This window comes from Phoenix dactylifera, unplaced genomic scaffold (genome assembly GCF_009389715.1).
Source record: "Phoenix dactylifera cultivar Barhee BC4 unplaced genomic scaffold, palm_55x_up_171113_PBpolish2nd_filt_p 000488F, whole genome shotgun sequence".
NCBI classification, from domain to species: Eukaryota; Viridiplantae; Streptophyta; class Magnoliopsida; order Arecales; family Arecaceae; genus Phoenix; species Phoenix dactylifera.
The window spans coordinates 345,637-371,556 of record NW_024067908.1 but is presented as its reverse complement, the minus strand read 5'-3'; the positions used below and the strand labels follow the sequence as shown (position 1 = coordinate 371,556).

General features: G+C 37.2%; 2 protein-coding genes across 2 annotated transcripts; both read left to right on the top strand.

Moving 5' to 3' along the window:
* Positions 1-1,593: 1,593 nt before the first annotated feature.
* LOC120106196 (eukaryotic translation initiation factor 5A-2-like) lies at positions 1,594-9,363 on the top strand. Its single transcript, XM_039119105.1, has 5 exons — positions 1,594-1,791; positions 3,812-3,934; positions 4,025-4,081; positions 4,192-4,266; positions 8,968-9,363. Exons 1-5 carry the CDS (start codon positions 1,669-1,671, stop codon positions 9,067-9,069), a joined length of 480 nt encoding a protein of 159 aa, XP_038975033.1. The 5' UTR covers positions 1,594-1,668; the 3' UTR covers positions 9,070-9,363.
* Positions 9,364-12,553: 3,190 nt separating this feature from the next.
* On the top strand, positions 12,554-15,560 carry LOC120106198 (chorismate mutase 2-like). The gene is made up of 5 exons (XM_039119107.1): positions 12,554-12,871; positions 14,361-14,450; positions 14,531-14,674; positions 14,750-14,842; positions 14,959-15,560. The coding sequence occupies exons 1-5, from the start codon at positions 12,575-12,577 to the stop codon at positions 15,205-15,207; spliced, it is 873 nt and encodes a 290-aa protein (XP_038975035.1). The 5' UTR covers positions 12,554-12,574; the 3' UTR covers positions 15,208-15,560.
* The last annotated feature ends 10,360 nt before the right edge of the window (positions 15,561-25,920 follow it).

The window sequence follows — 25,920 nt, the reverse complement described above, 5'->3', positions numbered from 1 at the left end:
AAGGGAGTTCTGATGTAAGTCCATATAGCCTTTTGCTCCATTTCTTAGGTAGTACAAGTTGCTTGGAATACTTATGAATGATTTTTTTTTTTTTTTTTTCTGGCAAAACCACAGAAGAAATTAGTAGGCAGAGTAGCTACATATTTAAAACCAATGGATCTGCAAGCTAGAAGGCCTAGGTTAAATGGATTCACATTCTTCATTTAATTGTATAAGCAGTGTGTGTTACGTTGATAAAAATATAAGACACATCAATTGCACCATAAACCTTCTTTAGAAAGCCATTTATTAAACATTTATGGGACATGTATTTATTTTTTACTTTATTTTATTTTTGATTTATTTATTATTTATTATTTCCAAAAAAATGGTTGAGTCATCATCATATCATCAAGGAAAATGATTAAAAAAACAAAAAAAAGGAAATATATAAAAACAGAGAGGGGGTGCATTGAAGAAGGGATTTATTGTAGGATATCCCATGCTCGAGGTGGCTGAACTGCTGCTATGCAAGCCTATCTTGGCAGGCCATGTAACTGGAAATGGGCATCTTACATTGGATTCGAGTTGTATCTTTCACATAAAAAATTGATTGTTCTTTTTTTTTCTACGTCGATTATTGAATCGCATCCCATGTAGATCTCAAAGTACTCCAAATTATTTTATTCATCTATCTGCATAGATCTTGAAGCGGCTATTGTGTGATCCAACGGTAAATTCATACGAAAGAAGGCAAAAGATACAACCCTCAGGATCTTACATGAGCACAATCAAATCCACTGTTTGAGAATGCTCAAACGGCTACCTCCAGTAAATTACTGTTACGCTTAAATGGGGGCATTTCTTCTCACAATTTGATGGCAGGTATGGAATTTGGACAATTAACCTTTGATGGATGCAACCCAAAATTATGCAAGCCCATTTACTAAGCCCACTTGAGCCCAGACGCGGGCAAGGATGGCGCAAAATTTTTTAAGGCCATCTACTAAGCCCACTTGAACCCATACACGAGCCCGTGCCCTATCAGTTGGTCCAATAAACGACCGCCACATTAACGAAGCGATATGGACCACATGGGAAAATCCGATGTGGCGGTCGCGGGCGACCAGCGAGGCATAAAATGCGACGCCGAACAAAAAAAACCAGTTCCAGGTAAAGGCAATCCGCACCCAACGACATAAACTTCCTGTTTTCTTGGGTCCCACATCTAAGTTCCGCTGTGGTTCCTTTCTCGGTCACTGTAGAACTTACCCAGAAAGCGTGACGACCAGTCGACCGTACGTGGGGAGAAATTTATTTTCTATATAGCGTGCACCACGTGGCCGTAAACCCCATAAGTACAGCAAGTAACGGTGCGCCCAATAAATTTTATAAAAATAAACGGTTGTGATTGACGGCATATCCGGACAGATGGTGCACGCAACGCAGTGCCAGGTATAATTTTCTCGTAAGTGGGGCCGTTTATCAGCGCATGCGAGCCTTATCCTCACTTAGGACCGTAGGATGAGACCCCCGAGTTAGACAATCCGACGGTTGATGATCAAAGAAACAAACCCTAGCGTAGATATGTGTACAATAGGGGCCCCTCGCTCTTTCAGCATTCCTTCCTTGCTCCATTCCCGTTTTCCTTTTCCTTGGTTGCCCCGAAAGCGAGAAAGCGAGAAGAGAATGTCGGACGAGGAGCATCAATTCGAGTCGCAGGCGGACGCTGGGGCTTCCAAGACGTTCCCGCAGCAGGCCGGAACCATTAGGAAGAATGGCTACATCGTCATTAAAGGCAGGCCCTGCAAGGTAGTTGATTGAACCCGGCTAGCTTTGACTCTTGATGTATTTCTTGTTGGACTTGTTCGTAGTTTTCCTAGGTCTGGTCGAGTTCTTGATCTGGGTTTTCTTTCTTGATATGATTATTTGGAAATTTTTATGATTATTCGCTGGTCTTTAGACGACGAGAAGGAGATAGAAAAACTTAGTTGCGTTCCTGAATTTTGGAAGTTGAGATCCTTTATTTTGATAGGAGAATGTGAAAAGGAATTCTTATCTCTAGTTAGATCGATTATCAATTCATTATCGTCTAATGCTGGCTTATGAATTTGCGGAGGCAGTTGCTTCTCACAAAAGGAGGAACCTTGAAGCTATGTATAAGATTGGTCATCTGATATGGACAACAAGCAATCGTTTAAGTTTGATTAATGATGGTGGAATTTGGCATAGATGGATAGATTTGGATGAAGTTTGATTTATGTTGGAAATAGTGTTATCTAGCTTTTGTGCTTTTCTTGATAGGTTTTGTCGTTGCTTATGATTGTTGAAAGGCACTTTGCTTGGTAGAGAAACTTATTCTAAAGTGAATCTGTTTTCCACCACCTTTCGCCTTGGATATGGGGGTTACATGTTGAGGCATTGAAACTGTCAATCATATTCAGTTGATTAACTAATGTTTTTTGAGAACAATTTGGAGAAGTTGGTTCATGTCACCGTCAGTTTTGGAATTTATTCTTAATCGGAGACAAGTTTGAGACTCGTGAATTAGGATTGGTATCAGGAGGTGAGGTTTGTTTAGGCCTCAAGTAGTTAGCGTGGAGAATGAGGAAACGTTCCTTGGGTTCTCAACTGTCTTCCTTTTTCTGATACCTGATCTGCCGGAACTTATCATCTTCTAGGTCACTAAAGAGAGTATTGTTTATCTTGTGTTCGCTAGGGCCTTTTATTTGGTTTAGATGATCTTTATCCATTGTCTACTCAACTTTCTGTAATAGCTTGGACTGATGATTGTTTGTGTATCAGGAATATAGTATAGATCAAGGAGTTGATAATTTTCTGATGCTTTTATTAACACATGCAATGAGTGGCTCTCATTCTTGAGTTCAAAATTGTGAGAAAAATTATAGTTGATCTTGTAGAAATTTCTGCTACAGTTTACTTCACAAAAAGTTATGGATCAGTGCTACACTTCTTTATGCAAATAAATTTCTGTTTAGGCCTTATCCGCAGGTATATGTCTTGCAGCTTTAGTATATGCTTATAGGATTGAGTGTTAACCAAAAGGGTTGGCATGAGGTGTTAAGCTAGCTGTAAGATCTACTCAATTCTTTCATGGAGCCTACTTTACTTACAGCTGTTCTTTGTAGATGACCCGGTATTTATTGGGAAAAGACTGGGATGATGATGGTGATAATAATTACAATTCTTTTTTGATCTCCTGATATTTCCTGTCGATTTTGCAACCTATATGCTTAATAACCCAACAGTTGAACCGGAGAACAACAAACAAAAAGAAAAATTCTAACTTCTACTTCATTAATAAGATTCATATTTCGCAAATTGTTATTTTTCATCTTTTAATAGGTATACTCTATTGGACCCCAAAGGCCTTGATCCTGAATGCATCGTGTATGTGGCCAAATTCCAGCTTGTTGGAAAAAATAACAAAGACAGTAGGTTTTAGACATGTTTTGCTATTACTTGTTTTAGTTTCTTCTCTATTTCGGCTTAGATTAATGTTTTGGGACCATTCTACCATTATGTTGAGATTATTGTTTTGATACTATTATGCATGAACTATTGTTATTACTATTTGTTTAAGCTGCATGTTGGTATTCTACCATCTTCTTGATGATTTAAGTTTTATTTTATAGTTTCTATTGATGAGGTGAATGGTGGTTGTTTGGTTGGCTCATTGTCAATGTGTTAGCTATTATCCACAAGTTGCTAATGGAGAACAAACCTTACTTGAATAAAAAATCATTCAAATACATTCTCTCTCCTTTTTCTATTTTGCTGAATATTAATCCTAGAATGAATTTTGTTGTAGGTTGTTGAGGTTTCAACCTCTAAAACAGGCAAGCATGGTCATGCCAAGTGCCACTTCGTTGCAATTGATATCTTCAATTCCAAAAAGCTTGAGGATATTGTTCCTTCATCCCATAACTGCGATGTAATCCATTTTCTCATTGTCACCCTTCACAGAAGTATGGAAATCATTCTAAGATTGAGTTTTAAATCCTTTGTTTGTTGATTTGTGCAGGCTCCTCATGTTACTCGCACTGACTATCAACTCATTGATATATCTGAAGATGGTTTTGTATGCTCATTCACTACCTTTCAATCTCCATTTTGAGATTCATACAATACATGGATTTGTTGAACCTTGTTCGTGTTGTGAACCAGTTGGGCTGAGTTCTTATCTTGCAGGTGAGTCTTCTGATGGAGAATGGGAACACAAAGGATGACCTGAGGCTTCCAACCGATGAGACTTTGCTTGCCCAGGTTTTTATCTTTGGCCACGTCTTTTTACAAATTACACCTTATAATAAGGAGTCATCTTTTAACACTAACCAAGTCAAATGGGATCCATGTAATTTGTCAATTTGTATGACAATTCAATTTTTAGAAGAAAAAAAGTGGTTCACTTGATTGGGTTCTAATTGTCAGGCAATATTTGTTAGAGTTTGTTTTAAATTTCTAATCCTTTTGTTTTTTTTGATTGCTACAACACTGATGTGCGACTTATCAAGTTTATCAGATCTGCTTTGGGCCCTACAATCTGTACTTATATTAAAGATGTTGATCCTTCAGAGTTCACTGTACTCCACAAAGTAGTGGCTAGTATGTGTCTACTCTCATTTGTCTTGTTTTTATTTCTTTATGGATCTGACCTCTGGTCGGTGGGATTCACTTATTTTAACTGGTTAATGGATGGGGTGCAATTTCTTTGGGTCAAGACTCTGATTGTTGGCTATTTTCCTGTAGCTCCATATATTCAGCAGTCAGCACATTTTGCCACCTTATTTTTTCTTTTTCTCTCATCTGTCTACTTTCACCACAGCCTTATGACTCAATCTGCTTGTTATCTCATTTTTCCTAGAGCCTCAAACTTCACTCACAAATTTGCTCCATCTTGTCCATGGTGAATTATGTTTTCACTTCATGTATTCTTTTTTCCCACATAATCCTTCTTGCTGAATGATGATCTTTACCTGGTGCACCCTTTGATTAGTTGGAATAATATTTTTTCTTAACCTTTTCATTTGGCATATGAATATTATCTCCTTGACAAATTTGGTCCTCTAATAGAGCCACCGTTAATTTTCTCACTCCTTATACTTAGTCACAATATGTCACAACTGCCCAACTTGTCCTGTATGTTCTAGGACTAATGCTTTGCCATCCATTTGCTTATCGTACTTGCATTTTACACAAGGAAAACACCATATCCTGACACTATTTTTCTTTTTTTATTAGACATGCACAATTGTAGGACAAATTTCTATAATTTCAAGCATATCATCTTTTTATCCATTGCTTCTTTTAGGACTTAACTCCATCGTTATATGATTCTTGCGATGAGACTTTACTACTGCACTTGCATACTATGATTAGTACCAAGGTTCGCTAAACTGGTGCTGTGACCCCTATTGGTTGACTACTAGTATGGTATGGCACGGGTTTGTACCGTGCCATGCTGGAGCATACCGAAACAGAGAGAGAGGGGGAGAGGGAGGAGCGAAGAATGAGAGAGAGGGGAAGGGAGAGGGAGAGGGGGAGAGGAAGAAGGAGACGAAGGGAGAGAGAGGGGGCATGCAGGAGACCTGAGAGAGAGAGAGAGATGTTGTCAGGGAGCATGGTGAAGGCGAGGGTGATGATGTCATCGACAAGGACGAGGTCATGGAGTAATCACATGTGGATCGGCATCGAGATGAGACTTGAGATGAGGGAGTTGTCGAAGGGGTGGATCTAAAGGAAAGGGAGGGGAAGGAGGTGGAGATGGTGGCATTGGAATAATTCATAGCCAATGGCGAGCAGGATGTGATGGAGGAGGGATCGTGAGGTGGAGAGAGCAGAGAGAAAATCTCGAAGGCTCTTAAAGAGGCGACCAAGGTCGGCGGCGGTTCTACCCGTTCCGAACCGTACCGGTGGCTCACGGGTACGGTTTTGGCTGTAGAAACGAGAGACATGCTAGAGCCGGTGAAGGAAAAGGAAAGAGAAAGCGAGCAGGGGAGGGAGAGGGAGAGGCGGCGGGGGCCGTCGGAGGCCGCAGGGGGCGAGGCCGCAGCCGGTTCTTCTATTTCGAATGAAGCAGAGGTCCGGCCACGGCTAAAAAGTTTTGGATTTTTAAATGAAGTCAGCAAATCGGCCCCCACCGGCCCCTTGTGGCCGTCCACTGGCGTCCACCACCCTCCAGCAGCCTCTCTCCCCCTTCTCTCTCTCTCTCTCTCTTTTCCTCTCTCCCACAGTACTGTGCCCTCGTTGGTACAGGCCCGGCATGACTTGTACTGACTCGAGCCGCCGGAGAATCGGTACGGTGCCCGATACCGGTTCCTCCGACTTTGGAGGCGACAAATGTCTCAACAAAAAAAAAGGCAACAGAGCGATTTATAACCCGAACCGACCCACACAGCTGAATTGTCCCAAGTGGCATTGGTTCGGATTAGTTTGACATTCCTTGATTAGTGCTAATGGTTCATCTCTTGCATATCATGTCAATTTCCAACATCATCTTTTTCTAATGGAGGAATACTGCTGCTTATGGAATCTCCTTGTACCTTGTTGCTAGCAGGTGTTGCTACTTTGCAGTTCTACATTGTTTGATTTCAGAATTTTAAGAGGCCTACTTGGTTGTTTGCTCATTATTCAGGCCTCCTTTACAGCTTGTCCTTTATCCCCATATACAATTCTATGTTGATTATCTATGCTCCTGTGGTGAGGTGAACTTTTGATAGAGGATCTGCCTCGTCACAGGACCATACTTTTCATTCATGGCATAGGTGCTTCCTCATGATAGGAGCCTCATCAGGGTCATGAGTACCAAGCTTCTTTGTGTTTATCAATTAGTAAATCTGCTGCAACCTTATACTTCATTTTTTTTCTTGAGGGAAACACCTGTATATGAACCCTTCATGATTGAGGGAAATTTATGAGAAAGTTGATGCAGTAATTTACAAATTTAAATTTTATATGATCTCCATCATTTTGTTTATGATCTTTTACTATATCGTACATATATTTACATGGGCTTCTTGTATACGGCTCTATGTCATGTTAATAAGAACTGCATTGACTCAAAACCTTGCTTAAAAATAAGCTTCTCCTCATGAATTGTACCTTGATTTTTTGGTGTCAATTGTTGTTTATTATAGCTAGTTTTAATTTTTAAGTAATCAAGCAGAGGATGGGAATAGGTTTCAATTGGTTTTATCTGCTAAGGAAGCTGAAGATGATTTATGGAAAATTGACTGCTCATGGATTGATTTTTTTTTTGAGGGAATATAAATTTATTAAAACTGGGAGAAGCAAATCTAGTTGTCAAAAGAGAACTAGAATGATTGAAGGACTTCATATTTTATATTAACCAATATATATGCATGAATTAATGGGGAAGGGGGGAAACACATTTAAGGAAGTAGCAAGTATTATTTAATTTAGGTGGTTGGTACGGATGAGATAAGAGGGTAGCAGGGAAATGTGAGTCATTTCGGGGGTGACTTTTTTATTCTTCTCCTAATTATTATCACTGATTAGGGAAGAAATGAAGCTATCTCAACTTTGATGGTAGTTCATTTGGAATTGAAAACATCACGTTTATCCCTTCAAAACTACCCATCTTTACTTTGACTTTCCCACTTCTCGCTGGAGGGATTCTTTTTTGACTATTTTTTTGAAGTGTGAACAATGACACTATAGCCTTAACTGCTTTTCTGATGCTAGTTGCATTTACATGATTTTAATCGTGAATGTCCACTAGGAGGTAAATTGTATGGTAAACTACTCTTTTCCTGATGGGGTAGTAAGAATTTTTCATTGTCAGACAGCCTAAGCTTCCAAGCAATTCTCTCGTCTCTTGCAATTCTTTAAAATATCACTAATTACCAAGAGAAAAAAATGGAGACAGAATGAACTGTGGCTTTCCTTGAAAAGTCAACTAGAAGAAGGAAAATGATTAATATGGTATTAAATTGCACAATAAATGCCTGAAACTATTTTAGTGAGGACTTTGGTTCAAAGGTGTTAGTTTGGATGGAGGTAGTCCAATGGGCAGGACAAATTGGTAGATTTTAATCTAAAGCAAACATAGTTAGAAAATCAAGTAGATTGTATGGGACTGCTTGGATCCAATTCAAGTTTGCTTAATCTGAATTTCAAGTTGGCTGGATCAATTTTTTTTGATCATCGAGGAAAGGATTGACGGAAATGGTCTGGCAAATGTTGATGAAGTCCTCATTATGGAGGCCTGACCTTTTGATATGGGCAACTGGTAAAACAAGACTGACAAAGGAAACAGGAGCAGGTGAGAGATAAAGCTATTGATCATATCTATTGTACTGGCATGCATTCTATAATTATTTAATTTGGACTATATCCTCTGGTAACCACTATCCACCATCTCTGGACATCAAGGAGACTATTGTTTCTTATCATTTGACAGGTGCAGGGCATTTAGGCTAAGACATTTTGTGCATCTAACCCTCAGGCTATCAGATGTTTGCTCCCGTGTTGCTACTGACATGGTTGAAATGTTATAAAATATTCACTTGAGACTTGAGAGCAAAGATATGTTTTGTAATAGCAAGCAATTTATCACACATGTTTCACTTATAATAACTTTGCACTTTAATCAACTTTTCTTAATTTTTAGCTTGTGGTGCACCTATTCTTTTCGCGCTTCTAGTTTTTCCTTGTTAAGATATTGTTGTCTCCTGAGATACCTTTTGGCCCCAAAGAGTTGGAGGCTTGGCGATTGGCAAGCCAAGTAAGCTAATTAAAATCTTGTCCATGAAATTCAGTTTCATGATATTCATGAAGCAGAGGAAAAACTTGCAATCCATGGAAGCTCTCACCATCTCTTTTCTTTTATTATTTCCTTCTTGTTCAATCCATGGAAGCTCTCACCATTTCTTTTCCTTTATTGTTTCCTTCATATTCTTTGTGAGCGTTAATTGTATCTGTTCTTTTATTGTTTAAATGTTGCAGATCAAAGATGGTTTTGCTGAAGGGAAGGATCTGGTGGTGACTGTCATGTCTGCCATGGGAGAGGAGCAGATCTGTGCTCTAAAGGACATTGGGCCCAAATAAGTTTAATTGGGACACGTTAATTATGGTTCTTAGAACAATGTCAGTTTGGTGACAATGTAAACAAAAACCATTAAGAAATGGGACTTTGTCTAAGATTTTTGTGGGTTTGTGCAAGTAAAGAAGTGTTGATTCTCCCACAGGGACCTTGGAGCCCTTGGTTCCTTGTGGGCTTGATATAGGAATGACAAATTCTGGTGCAAGGTATCCCTATATTCTCTATGTTAAAAACCATTTTTTTTATTTTTTTATAAAACTATCAAACATAAGCATGTGCATGGATATCTATTTTAAGTATCTGCTCCAAAAGGTAAATCCCTTGCTTTACTGTGTCTCTGTCTATATCTCGTCGTGCTGGAGATCCAGAATGCATCAACTTCTGATGACCATGATTCATAGATTTCTGAAGCCAGATTGAGTTTGCTAAGGAAGCAACATTTCTGAAAAGCATGGAAACAATTTTTGTATTTCTGAATGATTGGTTAAATGATTCATCTTTTTCACGCTATGCTCATAAATTCCTTCGTAGCTACGTTTTTCAGAATTTTATTCTCAATTCTATTTTTGTTTCTACCATGCTCTATCGTTACCGGTGGGTGCAGCGATGGTGGTAGCGTTGCAGGTATCATCATACTTGTTTTTCGAGTAATCTTTTTCTTTGCTTTCGAAACTCTTCTTTGCGTTGAACATACTATTGGCAAACTGAAGCATGTGACTGCCAGCTACTCCAGTCCCAAGCGTACCACATGCATCTCAAGGTCTTCTTCAAATGATAACCAGGTAAAGTTTCAACTCTTCATTGCCGTGAGACACTGGAAAGGATTGTGGCCAGACTACCTGTTTAGACCGCAGTTATTGTTTGAGGGCCTGATTTTAGGGCGATGTTTCATTTTGATGTGATTGCAAATTGATAGCCGGCCTGAGGGATTTTTATTTATTTATTTATTTTTCTTTTTTGGAGGGTGGATCTTGTTGCCAAGTTTGAAAACATCGAAACAATCTTTCTATATGGTTGCCTATTTCTTTGGACCATTCAATGTCTTGCAGTTGTATTCTAGGATTTTTTTTTCTTTTTTCCCTCTTCTGTGAGAAGCTGACCTGAAATTTGCTTGGAAATTTCTTTCCATTATATCACGCCTTTTTTTTCCTTTTTTTGCTATGGGAGGAAGCGGATTCCCTCCTCAAATCCGGAGTAGCGAGGGTCCCTTGCAACGGAATGTTTTTTCCATTTCTGTCAGGCTACGTTTTTCTTTTTCTTTTTTTGTTCTTTCTGCGACATGCTGACTTGGAGCTAGCTTCATTATGGAAGAGGGAAGATCTCTTTCCCTCCTCCTGGCGGGAGCTAGACATGCCTTTTTCTTTTCTTTTCTTTTTTCTTTTCTTTTTTCTGTTGCATTTTTTTAAAAAAATTTCTGGGATAAGCTCATTACTATGAGAGAAACAGGGAAGATCTGTTTCCCTTCCCACATCTTGCATTGGCGAGGAGCTATGGCCTATGGGAGGCAGAGGGAAGATCTCTTTGGGGCCCAAAGGAAGATAAAGTATAGCTGGAGCGTTGAAGTCTCTGGTAAAGAAGGATCACGGCGGAAGGTGAGCGTGCTTTTGGATAAGAGTGGGAAAAGGCTTCTTTTCCTAAGCTGGAAGATTGTGACTCAAGTTAAAAGTCAGAGTTTTGGCGTTCTAGATGCAGTTGGGCCGGACACGAGCCGTTCATTGATTCAACTCATTCCTTTTGTCAAACGCTCCTATGATTTAATCTCTGCCTTTTTCCCTTAGTAAAGTTGGGGTCGCATCTGAGTTTTGGATCGTCTAATTCTCGCTAGTGTAAGATGGAACCTTAATAAGAAGGCTTGCTTGATTGAGATGCACCAACACCGGTACTTGGTTGGCCTATCTTGTCTGAGGATTTCTTTATTTGTTTTTCCAAATTTCTGGAAATAACATTATAGCTAAATAGCTATTCTGCAGCAGTATCCAGGGCAAGTGCCATGGCTAGTGCCATGAATTCTTTTTGAGAACAGTGTCATGACTGCATCGAAACCGGAAGGCTCGAGGCATGAATAATGAGTGCAAAATGGTAATCTATGGTTTTCCTAAATTTGACTTTCCAAGATATTAAAAAAATAAATAAAAAACAATGCATGAAAGCATTGACCAAATCATATTCTGCAATCATTTTGCACGTGTGCAGGGTTTTTTCTCAACTTTGTGTATTAAATATTATAATTCCTTAGGAAATTATTAGTCAAGAAGAATAGCAACATAAATTTCATAATAAAACGCTGGAGATGATTAATATTAAGATAAGTCCGACAACCCTTGGTTGTTGGTAGGTGGAAATTTTTTTTTTTAAGCTTTTGACCATTCAATCGGGCTAGAATGCATATGTTTTATTTGAACATGCTCCATGTTATATGTCTAATTAATCTATCAACAGTCTTGATGAGACTGGAACTTGTTCATTAATCCCCTTGCAAGTTTTTTTTTTTTGGAGTGAAAATCATTTTTTTCTTTCAATCATTAATAACACAGCCCATTTAAGTAATGTCCTTGTCTGATGTGCATGTGAATGGCCGACAAGATGACACCCTAAAGGCCTGTTCTTTAGGAGATAAAAAATTTATCTAAAAAATTATTTTTTTTAGATAAATATTTTTGAGACAATATTTAGACAAAAATTTAATTTATGTAGGTTTTTTTATGCATTAGAAAGTTTCTTCAAAATTTCTTTTGCATTACTACTTTTTTGAATAAGTTGCTAAAATTTATCCATATTTTCTATAATATCTTTATTATATAAATCTTATTATACATAATAGTAATCATATATTATATTATATCATATTATATATTTTGTAATATGTTATAACATATATTATATATTATTTTAGAAACAAAATAAAAATATTATTTTATCAATTGATGGGAAAATAATTTATCCATGTTTTAGATGGGTAAGGGTTTTTCCATATTCATGAAAAAATTACTTAGCAATCGTAAAGTAGCATAACAATGTAAGTAAGTTAATCAATAAAAAGTTGACTATTTTTTTATAATATTTATGTATTAAAGGACCAGCCTTAAAAAAAAAAATAAAGTAAAGTAAAGCGGCGAGAAACGATTGAACTGGTCCATCTGGCCCATCTAACAAGTTCTCCATTAAAAGTCCTGAAGAAGGCGGCCGCAGGCGGCGAAGTTGGTTGGTGCATGCACCAGAGAACGAGATCCGGCTTCATTCGCTGACTTTGCTTCTCCTCCTCCTTCCTCAACTGTTAACGTTCGGCAGAATTTAAAACTAACCGAACAAACAATCACTTCCAACCACAAAGACCAAAAAAAAATCAACGGAAAGCATGCAAGCTGACCTTCCAAGAATGCGAGCCTCCGCCGGCAGCGGATGCCTTTCGCTTTCGGAGTGGACTTTCAAAGCCCCAAGAAGCTTAAAAGACACCCCTCGGTCCGCAATAGCTTCTACTCCTCCAGGTTTCTTCATTTTCTCTCTCTGGCAATGGCTTCTTCTCCTACTACTCCGTCCTCTATGTTTCCTCGTTTCCTCTCCTTTGCTTACGGTGTGCTCATCTTCTCTTCTTTCTGCCATTGTCGGCGTCTCCAGGATTCACTGAAAGGACTGACGCTCGACTCGGTGAGAGATTTCCTCACCAGGGAGGAGGACACGATTGTGTTCAGCCTCATTGAGAGGGCCAAATACCCATACAATTCCCCGACTTACGATCCCTCCTATCTCCATGGGAAGTTCTCACTCGTCGAAATCTTTGTCAGGGAGACACAGGCTGTTCAGGCCAAGGTGCGATCTTTTTTCTCTTCTCTCATTCTCACTTTGTCTTCTTTTGTGCTATGAATTTTGGTTGATATTTCCGAGTTTTATGGCTGCGACTCCCAATGAAAGTTGTTCTGCTCACTTTTGTTTGTTATTTTGTGAATCGGGTACTGTAATCAATAGCTCCGGTTTGACTTATGTTTGTCAAACGCCAACTGAATTGCTTTATCTTACTTATTTGTGTCAAAAACTAATCTAATTACTGTATGGTATCCGAGTTACATCAGGAGTAGTTCCTACATTTATGAAGTTGGTATCGTATAGAGACTTCTTCCCCGCTTAAGACGTTTGTGGAAAATATTTTCTTCCAGTAGGGATTTATTTGGGAGAGTGTACAAATGATGTGTACAGTACGATTGATTATTTCAAAAAAAAAAAAAAGCATATCAACAATATAATTAGATTATGGTTTGGTATAGTATATATCCTCGAAAATATTTTGATTGTTGGGTGCAGTTGTTGGTATTTTATTGTATCTTCCAAATAAAAGTTGTTCTCGTCACTTTTGTCGAGAAATTATATCCTACGCCCGATGTACTAGCTCAACAGTACGCTAGGCCAATTCTTTTCCACCATGCGTCTGTCTGGCTACTTTAGCATCAGAAAAAAAAGGAAAATGAGCTTTCCACCTCTTCTATCGAGCGAACGGAACCCTAGCCACCCCCTCTCTTGAGCGCCAACTGTCGACCGCTCCACCCTCCATCCTTCTCACAAGCATTTATGTTTGTCTAAGTACCTCAATAAAAGGAATAACCGGAGAGGCCCATGCGAGCAAGATTGATGTTAGTGATGGTGCCCTTGGGGGAGGAATTGCCAAAGCTCCAGGAGGAGAGGGCAGTGGTCTTGATGAAGGATTGCTTCAGAAAGAGTAGGGTATTGACCTTGAAATATGTGGCCAGCTCCAGCGGTGAGGACTCAAAGATGACTGGTGGGAGGAGGGAAAGGTTAGTGCAATGGATGGGAGTGGAAATTAGGGATTGCTCGTTTTTTTTTTTTCTTTCCCTTGTTTTTTCTTATAGTTCTCTTCTATATTGATGAGAGGAGGGAGGGATACATGGTAGAAAATAATTATCCCGATGTACCATTGAGCTGGTACACTAGGCGTAGGATATAATTACGTTATTTTCCTTTTGTATTTTATGAATTGGGTACCTCACTTACTTTTAACATATAAATGGCATCTTGTGCAAAATCATTTTAACTGTGATGATTGCACATTCATGCAATGACTTGCGTGTTACTTGCATTGGTTTAATTCCATCCATAGCAAACTAGTAGGTTGTAAAAATTGAGCATCGTTGCATCCAATACTCAAGGCCAACGACAAAGTTCAGCAGAAATAATTAGTGTCATGTCTCTTTATTCTCCATATCAATCTTGGGACAGCTCTATATCCTTATTTATTGCAGTATTTTTCATTACATGAAGAGTTATATGATCTAACAACATTTTATAGGCTGGACGATATCAAAACCCAGAGGAGATCCCCTTCTTCCCCAATAATTTACCATTGTCGACTTTAGCACCTCCTTACAAGTTCCCACAGGTAATTGACCCACTCCAACATTTCGCTCCACATTTTCAGCATTTATACTTCTAATGTTCTCAATTCTATTCCAAGTGCAGGTGTTGTATCCAGCAGCAGCATCTGTTAATGTGACCAAGACCATTTGGACTATGTATTTTAATGACTTGTTATCACTGTTCACCACAAGGGGAAATGATGGTAACTATGCACTAACAGCAGCATCAGATCTTGTATGTTTGCAGGTAACAATTGTTAAGTCTGATATCATTGTCCTCATAACTAAATGCTGATTCTGAATAGCATTCTATTTTTCTCAGGCCCTCTCAAGAAGAATCCACTACGGAAGATTTGTAGCAGAAGCGAAGTACAGAGATGCCCCGCAAGACTATAATCCTGCAATTCGTGCTCAGGTCTTCCTTCACCCTTACATTTCTCATACTACTCCATCTAGCTTAATGTGCTAACTTCATCACCCTCTATGAACTTTCCCCAAGTTTGATAATTATTATATATCCCTTTTATTCAGGATAAGGATGCTTTGATGAAACTATTGACATCTGAAAGTCAAGAAGAATTGGTGAAGAGAAGAGTGAAAAAGAAGGCCATGGTGTTTGGGCAAGACATAACCTTGGATGAGAATGATACAGGTGACAGTAACAGTAACCGGACCAACTATAAGGTTGATCCCTCAATAGCCTATCATCTTTATGGAGATTGGGTTATACCTCTGACCAAGCTTGTTGAAGTTGAATATCTTCTCCACCGTCTTGATTGACAGCATTGGTTGTATCTTATTCTGTGATGGTGGCTTTGGATGGTTAGGAAGTCACGAGAGTAGCTTCCCCATTGTCTCCATGCTCCGCGGTACTAGTTCTATTTTTTTCTTTTTTTTTCCGAAACTAAGAACTAACAGATAAATATATAGTATATTTAGGATGTTTGATTCGTCCTACGAATCTTCGAAGTTTGACATATTTATTTTCTCTCCTCGAATCATGTACAGAGTCGACTAGCAGAGCTTGTTTGCTCCGTATAGCAACTCGTTTAATAATTAATTGTCCACAGAAGGACTATTTTTTAACATGTAGTAGCAGTAGCATTCATCAATATATTGTTTTTTGAGAAGAATTCATCAATATATTATTTCTCCATTATTTTCTAATGTGAGGCTTAATGTCTACCATTTATCTATGTGAAGGTGCGATTTCTTTTAATGTCTACCATCTATAGTGGTTCTCCATGTAAATAATTAAGGTAAGACAATGTAACATAGAGTGGAAAAAGGATAAAAGTAATTACTATTGGGGCTTGAATTAAGTTTAAAATGGATTGATAATGATAACAATGAAAGATAATCAGAAAAGGGGTAGATAAAATCTAGTAGCAAAAGGAATTTGGAGAAGATGCAACACCAAAATTTAAGTTTTCGGTACTAAGCCAGAAACTCATGAAAATCTTTATTTGACATGTGGAAACATAATTTCTTGGAACGAGCCTCTGGTTCCCCTTATAACTCTTCCCTATATCCTCCCCAAGCTCCACGAGATTGGGATCTACCTGTTGGAAATTTTTTGCCTAAAAACTGCAATATCTTTATTTTATAAAAATTTTATAAAGGAATAATCTACTAGAATAAAATCATAAGATTAAAAAGAGCTTGCCTGGATCGAGGTGCGTGATATACACTGTCCTAAAAAAATGATTCGCTCTCTACGTACAAGTCTGCAGCGATCTCATCCTCAAGGTATAACAAACCGGCTTAGCCCGATCCTTTTCTAATGAGCACGATCGCTGTAAAGGTTTGACCCTACCAACTCCCTTAGATGCTTAGAAAATAAAAAAATAGAAAGCAGAAAGTTGAAGGGTAAAAAAACTCTCTGTCTATAGAAGAAACTCTCGAAAGACACAGTACCAGTGAGAAAGAAAGAGATCAGATTATTTTTAGATTAATTCCGGATGAGTCTATTTATAAATTCTATCCAGAAGACTGAAGAGATGCGATGGTTTCAGAAACACCATATTTTTTTGGAAACCAGCATTCTCTTTTGAAGAGTCCCAACCATTCTAAAAGAGACATCTTACAAAAAGATATTTCAAAACATTTAAAACAACTACAGTTTGGAGGATTAATTAGAACTCCAAAAATTCTCCATACAAGATTTAAATTTTTAAAAATTATAAAGTAGAATATCTGGGCAACTTATGCTATGTAATTGGTGAAGTGTCCTGTAGACTTAAACCTCACTTAGTGTTGATAGTAGTTCTGAAAGAAACATAGTGGATTAAATCTTGAACTAGGTCCTTTGACTCAGACTTTTACTTATCACACACAATGTATGGATCAATTGGGTCTTTATGCGATCAACGCCGTTTAAAAGCCTTGCGCTTTGGACCTTGATTTTTTATGAGAATTTTATTAGGGTTAGCCTAAACCCTTAGTCGCGGACTATACGACACTTCTCACATAGGTAAGTCCTCCAAGAGTATTTGTGACTTAATACCCTGTAGATTTTTTTATCTTAAACTCATTAAGAGTATAACTCAACATTTTCAATATCTTTTTGTCATTGATAAGAGTACTCATTACAGGGATGGAAGGAGATATACTTCGAAAAATGTGCCATGATGCAATCACTTAATCAACTTCATTTCTACTACATTGAATCTCCTTCATGAAATCTCCAATCACAGAGGTTGGATATCTACTGTCGATGACCAAATGGTAGGCTTAAGCCCCATCCTCCTCGAAGAATCTAGAACTCCATTTCTAGATAAACTCTTGGTTAATTCATTTGCCCAAGTTTCTTTCTTATTTAACAAATTTCAAGAAAATGATATTACTCTTTTATAACTAATCCAGATATGTCGATTCATCTTTTATTAGTACTCTTTTGATTCGTTAGGTTACGAGTTATTTCTAGATTTTTGAAAAAAAAGCAATAAAGAGTAGTAATATCAATAAAATCAAGTAACCACAATAAGAAATATAAGAAATAATTGAACTTTATAAGTTTGCACATTTTTCAAAGCAGAAGTACGTTTTTTGAGAACAGCTAATAATATGCACAGTTTTTAAAAGCAACAATAATTTTTGTTCAGCTTTTAAAAATGCACAAGTTTTTTACATAAATTTTAAAGATGCAGAAAATTCTTCACAAAAATTAAAGATTCCAGAAAATAGATTGCACATAATTTAATGCTGTAGAAAATTTACACAGATTTTAAAGATGCAATAATTTTCTATACAAATTTTTAATCTACAGAAAATTTTTGCACGGACTTTAAAGTTGTAGAAAAATTCTGCAAATATTTTTAATTTGCAGAAAATTTTTGTATGATTTTTATAGTTGCAAAAAGTCTATTTGCACAATTTTTTAGTGCAATATAAATTTCTAAAAGGACTAATTTTATAAAAAACAAAATTTTACAGCTTTTTAATTTTATATAATTAAAATCAAATTTAGTCCTATGCAATTAAACTAAATTTGATAAATGATTAAATAGCAATTTCTAGTGTAATCAAAATAACGTTCTTAGACTATTGGAAATATTTTTTCCAAAAATTGTTATATCTTTATTTTATAATTTTTTTTTAAAGAAATAGTCTATTAGAATAAAATTAGAAGATTGAAAAAAGCTTGCCTAGATTGAGGTGTGTGATATACACTATCTTAAGATCGTGATTCGGCCCCTACGTACAGGTTTATGACGATATCATCTCCAAGGTACGACAACCCGGCTTATCTCGATCCTCCTCTAACAAATATGATCACTATGGAGGCTTAACTCGACTAACTCCTTCAGATGGACAGGAAAAAAAAGATAGAAGGGTGGAAAAACTCTCTATCTGTAGAAGAAACTCTCAGAAGACAGTACTAATGAGAAAAAAAGATGCATTGATTTCGAAGATACGTCATGTTTCGAAAATACTGTATCTTTTCGAAAACCAGTATTCCCTTTCGAACAGTCACAATTCTTCTAAAGAGACATCTCACAAAAAGATATTTTAAAACATTTAAAACAACTAAAGTTTAGAAGATAAATTTTTTTAAAAAATTAAAACTCTAGCAATTCAGTTGTCTAAATGAAAAAAAAACTTGAATGAGGTTTGGAAGAAGAGAAAAAGAAAAAGGAAAGAAGAATTTTCTATTTCATCTTATGAAGCAGAGTAGTAATGTGGATTGAGACTGAAGAGCCTATTTATAGGCTCTGTTCCGTAACCGATATGGTGTTGAAAATGCGATGTTTCTAAAACATTACATTCCTAAGAAAATCAGAACCAACATCCTTCTGAAGAAAAAGATAAGAGTTTTAAAGTTTTTAAACCATCTAAAATTTAGAAAATAAAACTAGTACATTTATTTTTTAAAATCAATTTTTTTAAGTTAAAAAAAATATTCTTCGAAAAAGAACATTGGTTTTTGAAAAAATACGGTGTTTCCGAAACATGACGTATTTTCGGAACCATCGCATATCTTCGGTCTTCTGGATAGAGTTTATAAATAGATTCCTCTGAGATTAATCTTGTCACGCCCCCGCTTGTACGGGGCACGTGAGGTACCCAGTGCCCACGTGGGGCCACATGAGGGAGGAATACGGGGCTCTCCTGCCAGATATTGTCCGGTTTCGGGACCTGCACGCGCGCGCACACACCGCTAAGACTCCTCTCTGATTTTGTTTGCCATTCAAAATGCGTCTGCAGGATTTGGAAACACCCGCCTCGTATGCCCAGGCTCTGAAGCGAGTTTAGCCGATATGACATCTTTCATTCACCCACTCTCGGACTAGAGCCGTCCTCGGCTCTGATACCAAATGTCACGTTTCTGCCTGCGCGGGGCACGTGAGGCACCTAGTGCCCACGTGGGAGCCACATGAGGGGGGAACACAGGGCTCTCCTGCCAGATATTGTCTGGTTTCGGGGCCCACACGCCGCTCAGACCCCTCTCTAGTTTTGTTTTCCATCAACATTACCTCATATACCCAGGCTCTGAAACAAGTCTAGCCATTGTGGGATCTTTCAAATCTAAAAACAATTCGATCTCTCTCTTTTTCACTGATACTTTGTCTTTCGAGAGTTTCTTCTACAGACAGAGAGTTTTTTCACCCTTCAACCTTCAGCTTCTATCTTTTTTAGATAAAGGAGTTTGTCAAGTCAAAACTTCACTGCTCGTTAGAGGAGGATTGGGCTAAGCGGGATTGTTGTACCTTAGAAATGACATCGCCGCAGACATGCATGTAAGAAGCAAATCACATTCTTACGACAGTATGCATCATATGCCTTGATTCAAACAAGCACTTTTCAATCTCTTAATTTTATTCTAATAAATTATTTCTTTATAAAAATTTTATAAAATAAAAATATAGCAGGTAAAATATTTTCAACACCACCTTCCGTCGGGTTTTGGCGTGTAGAAGCAGGTTGAAAAGGCCACATTGCTCTTCCATTCTTGCAACACTGCTATAGCCATTGTTAGTGCTCTTTCTTTGACCAAAAGGCCGCATAGCTGTTCCGTTCTTTTAGCTCATTTGCCACCGTTGTCTTGCTCTTTTTTTTTTGTTCCTTCTCTTTTTCTTTTCTTTCTTCTAATACCGCTATTGAACTTTTCTTTACTCTCTCCTCTTTTATTATCTCTCTTTTAAATATTTCCAAATCCCTACATTTCCTTAGTTTTCGGTCTTAATAAATTTGATGTGGGAGCATGTCTTCAGTTTCCTTTCATAAAAAAAAAAGACAAATGTCAAATCATGATAAGATGAGACAGGTAAGGATAACATGAGGTAGGATTTTTTATTTTCTAATATCCGACCTATTCCGGATTTAATAGAATTGATTTAATAAAATCCTATAATTTTTTTAAAAAAATAAAATTTAAAATCAAAACTCATTGAGATTTGAAAAAAGCTTGAAATTTAATCATTGGCTACCCACTACTTGAACTCGATTATATATAATATATATATATATATATAATATAAAATTTTACAAAATATAGAAAAAATAGAGGTGCAAAGGGATTATGAACTTAAATTAATATTATGAATTATGGTTGTTTATTTAAATTTGAATTGGATGTTCGATATTTTATTGATTTTTACTTAATATTAGTTAAGTTCATGTCATTATGCAAAAATCTTTCTCTTTGTCCTTCCTCCTCTTTATTATTTTTTTTAAATTTTAGGTCACGTACTCAACCAACCTAAATAACCCGATCGAAATAAAGTTTAATCAGACAGGTCAGTATCCAATGAATTTACTATTTTTTATAAGATGGGTTTGAAATTTTTTAATGAATCTGTAATCGGATTTGTGATATGTTTAAATTGTAGGATTCTGAACGGGTTCAGATGTGAATATGGCAAATTTTGCAAGATACTTTATCCATTATCATTCCTAGAAACAAGCTCACAATCTTTTATCTTCTTTGATTGGTTTTCATTCTCCAGTGATGGACGAATTAAACTTTAACTAATATTTGTTGACTTGCTTCAACAAGGAAAAAAAGAATAAAAAAAAAAATCCTATGATTCATGCTTTTCCATCTCTAGTAGGTTGAACTTATGCTCTAGTTCCCTGCAATTATGATATCAGTGGTAGAGCCGCTAGCATTGTTGGCTTCTGCTGGGCTTTTAATATTTATAGTAGAATATTTTCAGCCTTGGGCATGCATAAAATCTATCTCAAGTTGGCATTTCGTTGTTAATAAAATCCAAAAACTATGTTTCGAGGTCTGGCATATTGCTAACCTTCCAAGAATTTGGCAAAGGCCTTATCTCGATTAGCATTCAAAGTACCATATCTTGCGGTGAGTGAACAAAGAACACATTATCAACTGTCTATTAATTGCAAGAGTACTCAACTGCTTTTAGTAAAAACTTGAGTTCAGCAAGCAAGAATTGCTTCTTGGTAGCTATAAAGGATGCAACCAAAGTTAAAAAGCACAGTAAACATAGTTCATGATGTCAAAGAACGATACTAAAAAGATAATAACTAATAAAGAAAATTAATAAAATCGAGTTTCTGACAAGACACAAGGTGTTCATGAAAAGGAAGAGCGGGAACAGATAGGGAGCAAATCTTGCACTTGAGCAAGGAAGAGGTGATTTGATCCAGTCTTTCAAAATGGTAGAAAGGCTTCGAGTTGGATCAAATGTGAGTCCCAGAAGGAGCATGACCAATTGCAACGAAGCTACGATCTCTATAGATTGATAAACAACTTGGCTCCGAGTCATATGTGTTGGTTACTAAACTTAGTTTTAATATTTAGTAACTTATTGTTTTGTTTTCAATAATTGTATGGTGAGGAGTTATATGTCTTTTGGGTTTTTGGTCATGTGGGAGTTATATGGAGTTATAAGAAATTTATTTAGAGGAAGTTATTTGAGATTTATTTGAGGTTATGAATGGTGTAATGACTAATTCAATTAGGGAGGTTAAAAGACCATCTAAAGTCCCTATAAATATCTATGTATTCTAATTGTTTTTTATGTGAGTTGAATGAAAATTATTTTTCTTCCAAACTTTCTTCTTGAGTGTTCTTCCTAATATTTTCTTATCTAACAGAGTGGCATCAGAGCTAGATTGATCTAATGGCCAACAATACAATGGCATTTTCAATTCCTCAACTCACCAAAGACAACTATGAAAATTGGTGCATCAAAATGAAGGCACTTCTTGGCTCGCAAGATGCATGGGAATGGTTGAAAAAGGCTATGTAGAGCCTGAAGACGAGGCGACTTTGACGGAGAATCAAAGGCAATCGCTAAGGGAGACAAGAAGGCTCTTTTCTTGATTTATCAAGGGTTAGATGAAGCCACCTTTGAGATTGTTTGAGCTGCTACAATATCAAGACAAGCTTAGGAATTTCTTCAAAAAGCATACAAGGGTATTGATAAGGTAAAGAAGATTCGTCTTCAAAGCCTTAGAAGTGATTTTGAATCTTTTCAAATGAAAGATTCAGAATCTATTGCTGATTATTTTGCAAGAGTTATGGTGATTGTTATTCAATTAAGGAGAAATGGTGAAACTCTAACCAATGTTCGAGTGGTGGAAAAGGTGTTGCGGTCTTTGGACCCGAAATTTGATTTTATTGTTGCAGCCATAGAAGAATCCAAAGATTTGAAGGAAGTGACAATTGAAAAAATTATGGGCTCTTTGCAAGTTCATGAGAAAAAGCTTAACAAAAGTAAGAAAGAAAAGCCATTGGAACAAGTTCTACAAAAGAAGCTTACTACAAAAGAAAATTATGGGAGAACTCAAGAAAGAGCCCGAGGACGAGGTCGAGGCCGTGGCCGAGGATGAGGAAGAGGAAGAATCAATCGTGGCTCATCAAGCAATAAAGAGAAGGAGCAAGGTTCAAATCCTATAAGAGGAAGAGGACGTGGTAGAGGAAGGCCATATGAAAGAAAGTGGTATGATAGATCTAATATTCAATGTTATAATTGCAAGAAGTTTGGGCACTACTCTTCAAATTGTTGGAGTGCTACTAATCAAATTGATGAGAAGGTTAATTATGGTGGAAAGAGAAATGAAGAAGAAGAGCCATTTCTATTATTATTAGCATATAAAGGAGAACAAAGCAACAAAGAGGAAGCATGGTATCTTGATACTAGAGCGAGCAATCACATGTGTGGCAAAAGAAGCTTATTTGCGGAGCTTGATGAATCAGTCGGTGGTCAAGTTACTTTTGGAGATTCTTCTAAAATTCTGGTAAGGGGCAAAGGCACTATTTTGATTCGTTTGAAGAATGGCACTCATACATTTATTTCTAATGCTTTCTATGTGCCAAATATGAAAAATAATATTTTGAGCCTGGGGCAACTTTTGGAAAAAGATTACAATATTCAAATGCAAAATCGTACTCTTTCTATAAGAGATTCAAGAAATAGATTGATTGCAAATATTGAAATGACAAAGAATAGAATGTTTCTTCTAAACATTTAAAGTGAAGTTGCTATGTCTTTGAAGGCATGTTTTAAAGATTCATCATGGCTTTGGCATTTGAGATATGGTCATCTTAACTTTGGTGCTTTAAAGCTTTTATCTAAGCATGATTTGGTGAAGGTATTGCCATTCATAGAAGATTCAAAGCAGCTTTGTGAAGGTTGTCTTCTCGGCAAGCATCATAGAAGGAGCTTTCCAAATGAAGCAACATATCGAGCATGGGAGCCACTAGGACTTGTGCACATAGATGTTTGTGGGCCAATTGTTCCTAGCTCTTTTGGTGAGCACAAATATTTTCTCACTTTTACTGATGATTTCAGTAGAAAAATATGGATTTATTTCTTAAAAAACAAATCTAAAGCTTTTAGTACTTTCAAAAGATTCAAGATATATGTTAAGAAAGAAAGTGGTTATACTATTAAATCCTTGAGATCCGATAGAGGTGGAGAATTTACTTCTAAAGAATTTGAAGCTTATTGTGAAGAGAATGGAATTCGTAGACTTTGATGGTTTCATACTCTCCACAACAAAATGGAGTTGTAGAAAGAAGAAATAGAGTACTTTTCTTGATATGGTGAGATGCATGTTGAAAAGCAAAGGTATGCCGAAGCAATTTTGGGCCGAAGTAGCAAATTATGCCGTTTACATCTTGAATAGATGCCCCACAAAAGGCTTACGAAATATCACACCACAAGAAGCATGGTCCGGTAAGAAGCCTATTGTTTCTCATTTAAGAGTTTTTGGAAGTATTGCTTATGCTCATTTACCAGAAGAAAAGAGAACTAAACTTGATGATAGAAGTACTAAATATGTTTTCATTGGTTATGATGCTCGCTCAAAGGGGTATAAATTATATAATCTATGTAATGGAAAAGTTGTTGTTAGTAGAGATGTTGAATTTGATGAAGAAGGCACATGGGATTGAAGTTCTCAAGAAGAAAAAAGGCAATCCGGCACATTTATTGAAGAAGAGTAACCAAGAAATGAAGAGTTACAAGCAACTACACCATCTTCATCTTTATTCCCAGCAGAACCAAGTTCAAAGCCAAGCAAAATGAGAAGACTAAGTGAAATATATGAGGTAACAAAGAATGAAAATAATCTAACTCTTGTTTGTCTTCTTGCCAATTGTGAGCCTATAGATTTTGAAGAAGCCATTAAAGATCACAAATGGAAGAAGGCTATGGATGAAGAAATCAAGGCTATTGAGAAAAATGACACATGGAAGTTAGCTACTTTACCACATGGGTAAAATTGGAGTAAAATGGGTATACAAGATGAAGAAGAATGCACAAGGTGATGTAGAAAAGTACAAAGCAAGGTTGGTGGCCAAAGGATATAGTCAAAGGTAAGGTATTGATTATAAAGAGGTATTTGCTCCCGTTGCTCGTATGGAAACAATTAGATTGATAATTTCTTTGGCGGCTCAATTTAAATGGCAAATATTTCAAATGGATGTAAAATCGGCATTTTTTTGAATGGTTTTCTTGATGAAGAAATATATGTTGAACGACCACAAGGTTATATCAAAAAAGGAGAAGAGGAGAAAGTTCTCAAGCTAAATAAGGCTTTATATGGCTTAAAGCAGGCTCCAAGAGCGTGGAACCAAAGAATTGATTCTTACTTCCTTGAAAATAATTTTATGAAGTGTCCTTATGAGCATGCACTCTATAGTAAGGTGAATGAAAATGGAGATATATTTCTTGTTTGCTTGTATGTTAGGGCAGGGCTATGAGAGAGAAGGGGCATTCCCGGTCAAAGCTCTCTACCTCTATAGATTGACAAAGCAGCCTAATAATGTCTTTCTTACCGTTCTGCCTTATATATTCTTCCAACCAAGCAAGTTTCTTTTCTTATTTATGTTATGGTGTGTGAAGAAAGAAGTGCCTAAGGATGCCTAACCGCCGCACCGATCATTCGGGGGGGGGGGGGGGGGGGGGTGCCTCTGCTTCTTTCGCCGCGCCGCTAGCCGGGATAGGATCCCGATGTAAAGCTACAGAATAACCTGCTCAATTCACTGCTGCCGGGGGACATGGAACTGCTCGTGCAACTTCAACGTTTCCATCCGGCTTTTCATTTGATGAAGTGATGAAATGTGGAAATTTGATGAATAGCTCAGTAAGGTGCGGGAGCCGGTTCAAGTCAGTATTGTCGGGCGAGTAGAAAGACATTGCAAGGAGAACCACCTTGTGCGGTGGAGGGCTTGTGAACATTGGAATCTGATTGATGTGAGGAGGAAAGGCTTGAAGGCGGATCGTCCAAAGCCTGTGTTTTCGACTTCACGATCACCCACAGGTAAAAAAGCGAGATTGTCCTACTTCCGTCATTGTCTTTGGAAACATAGATGCCCATTCGACGATTCTTTGTCGACCACTGCCCCTTCTGATGTTGAGGTTGCACCATTGGATTGACCGACCCCTTTCCAAATCAGTTGCCAATTTATCCACAGGAGTCCCAAACAGGAAGAAGGAAGTCTTAAAAAAACTGCTAGGTATCACAAAGACATCGCCAATGCAGTCCTACTTGGATGACTTGATCTTCACAGGA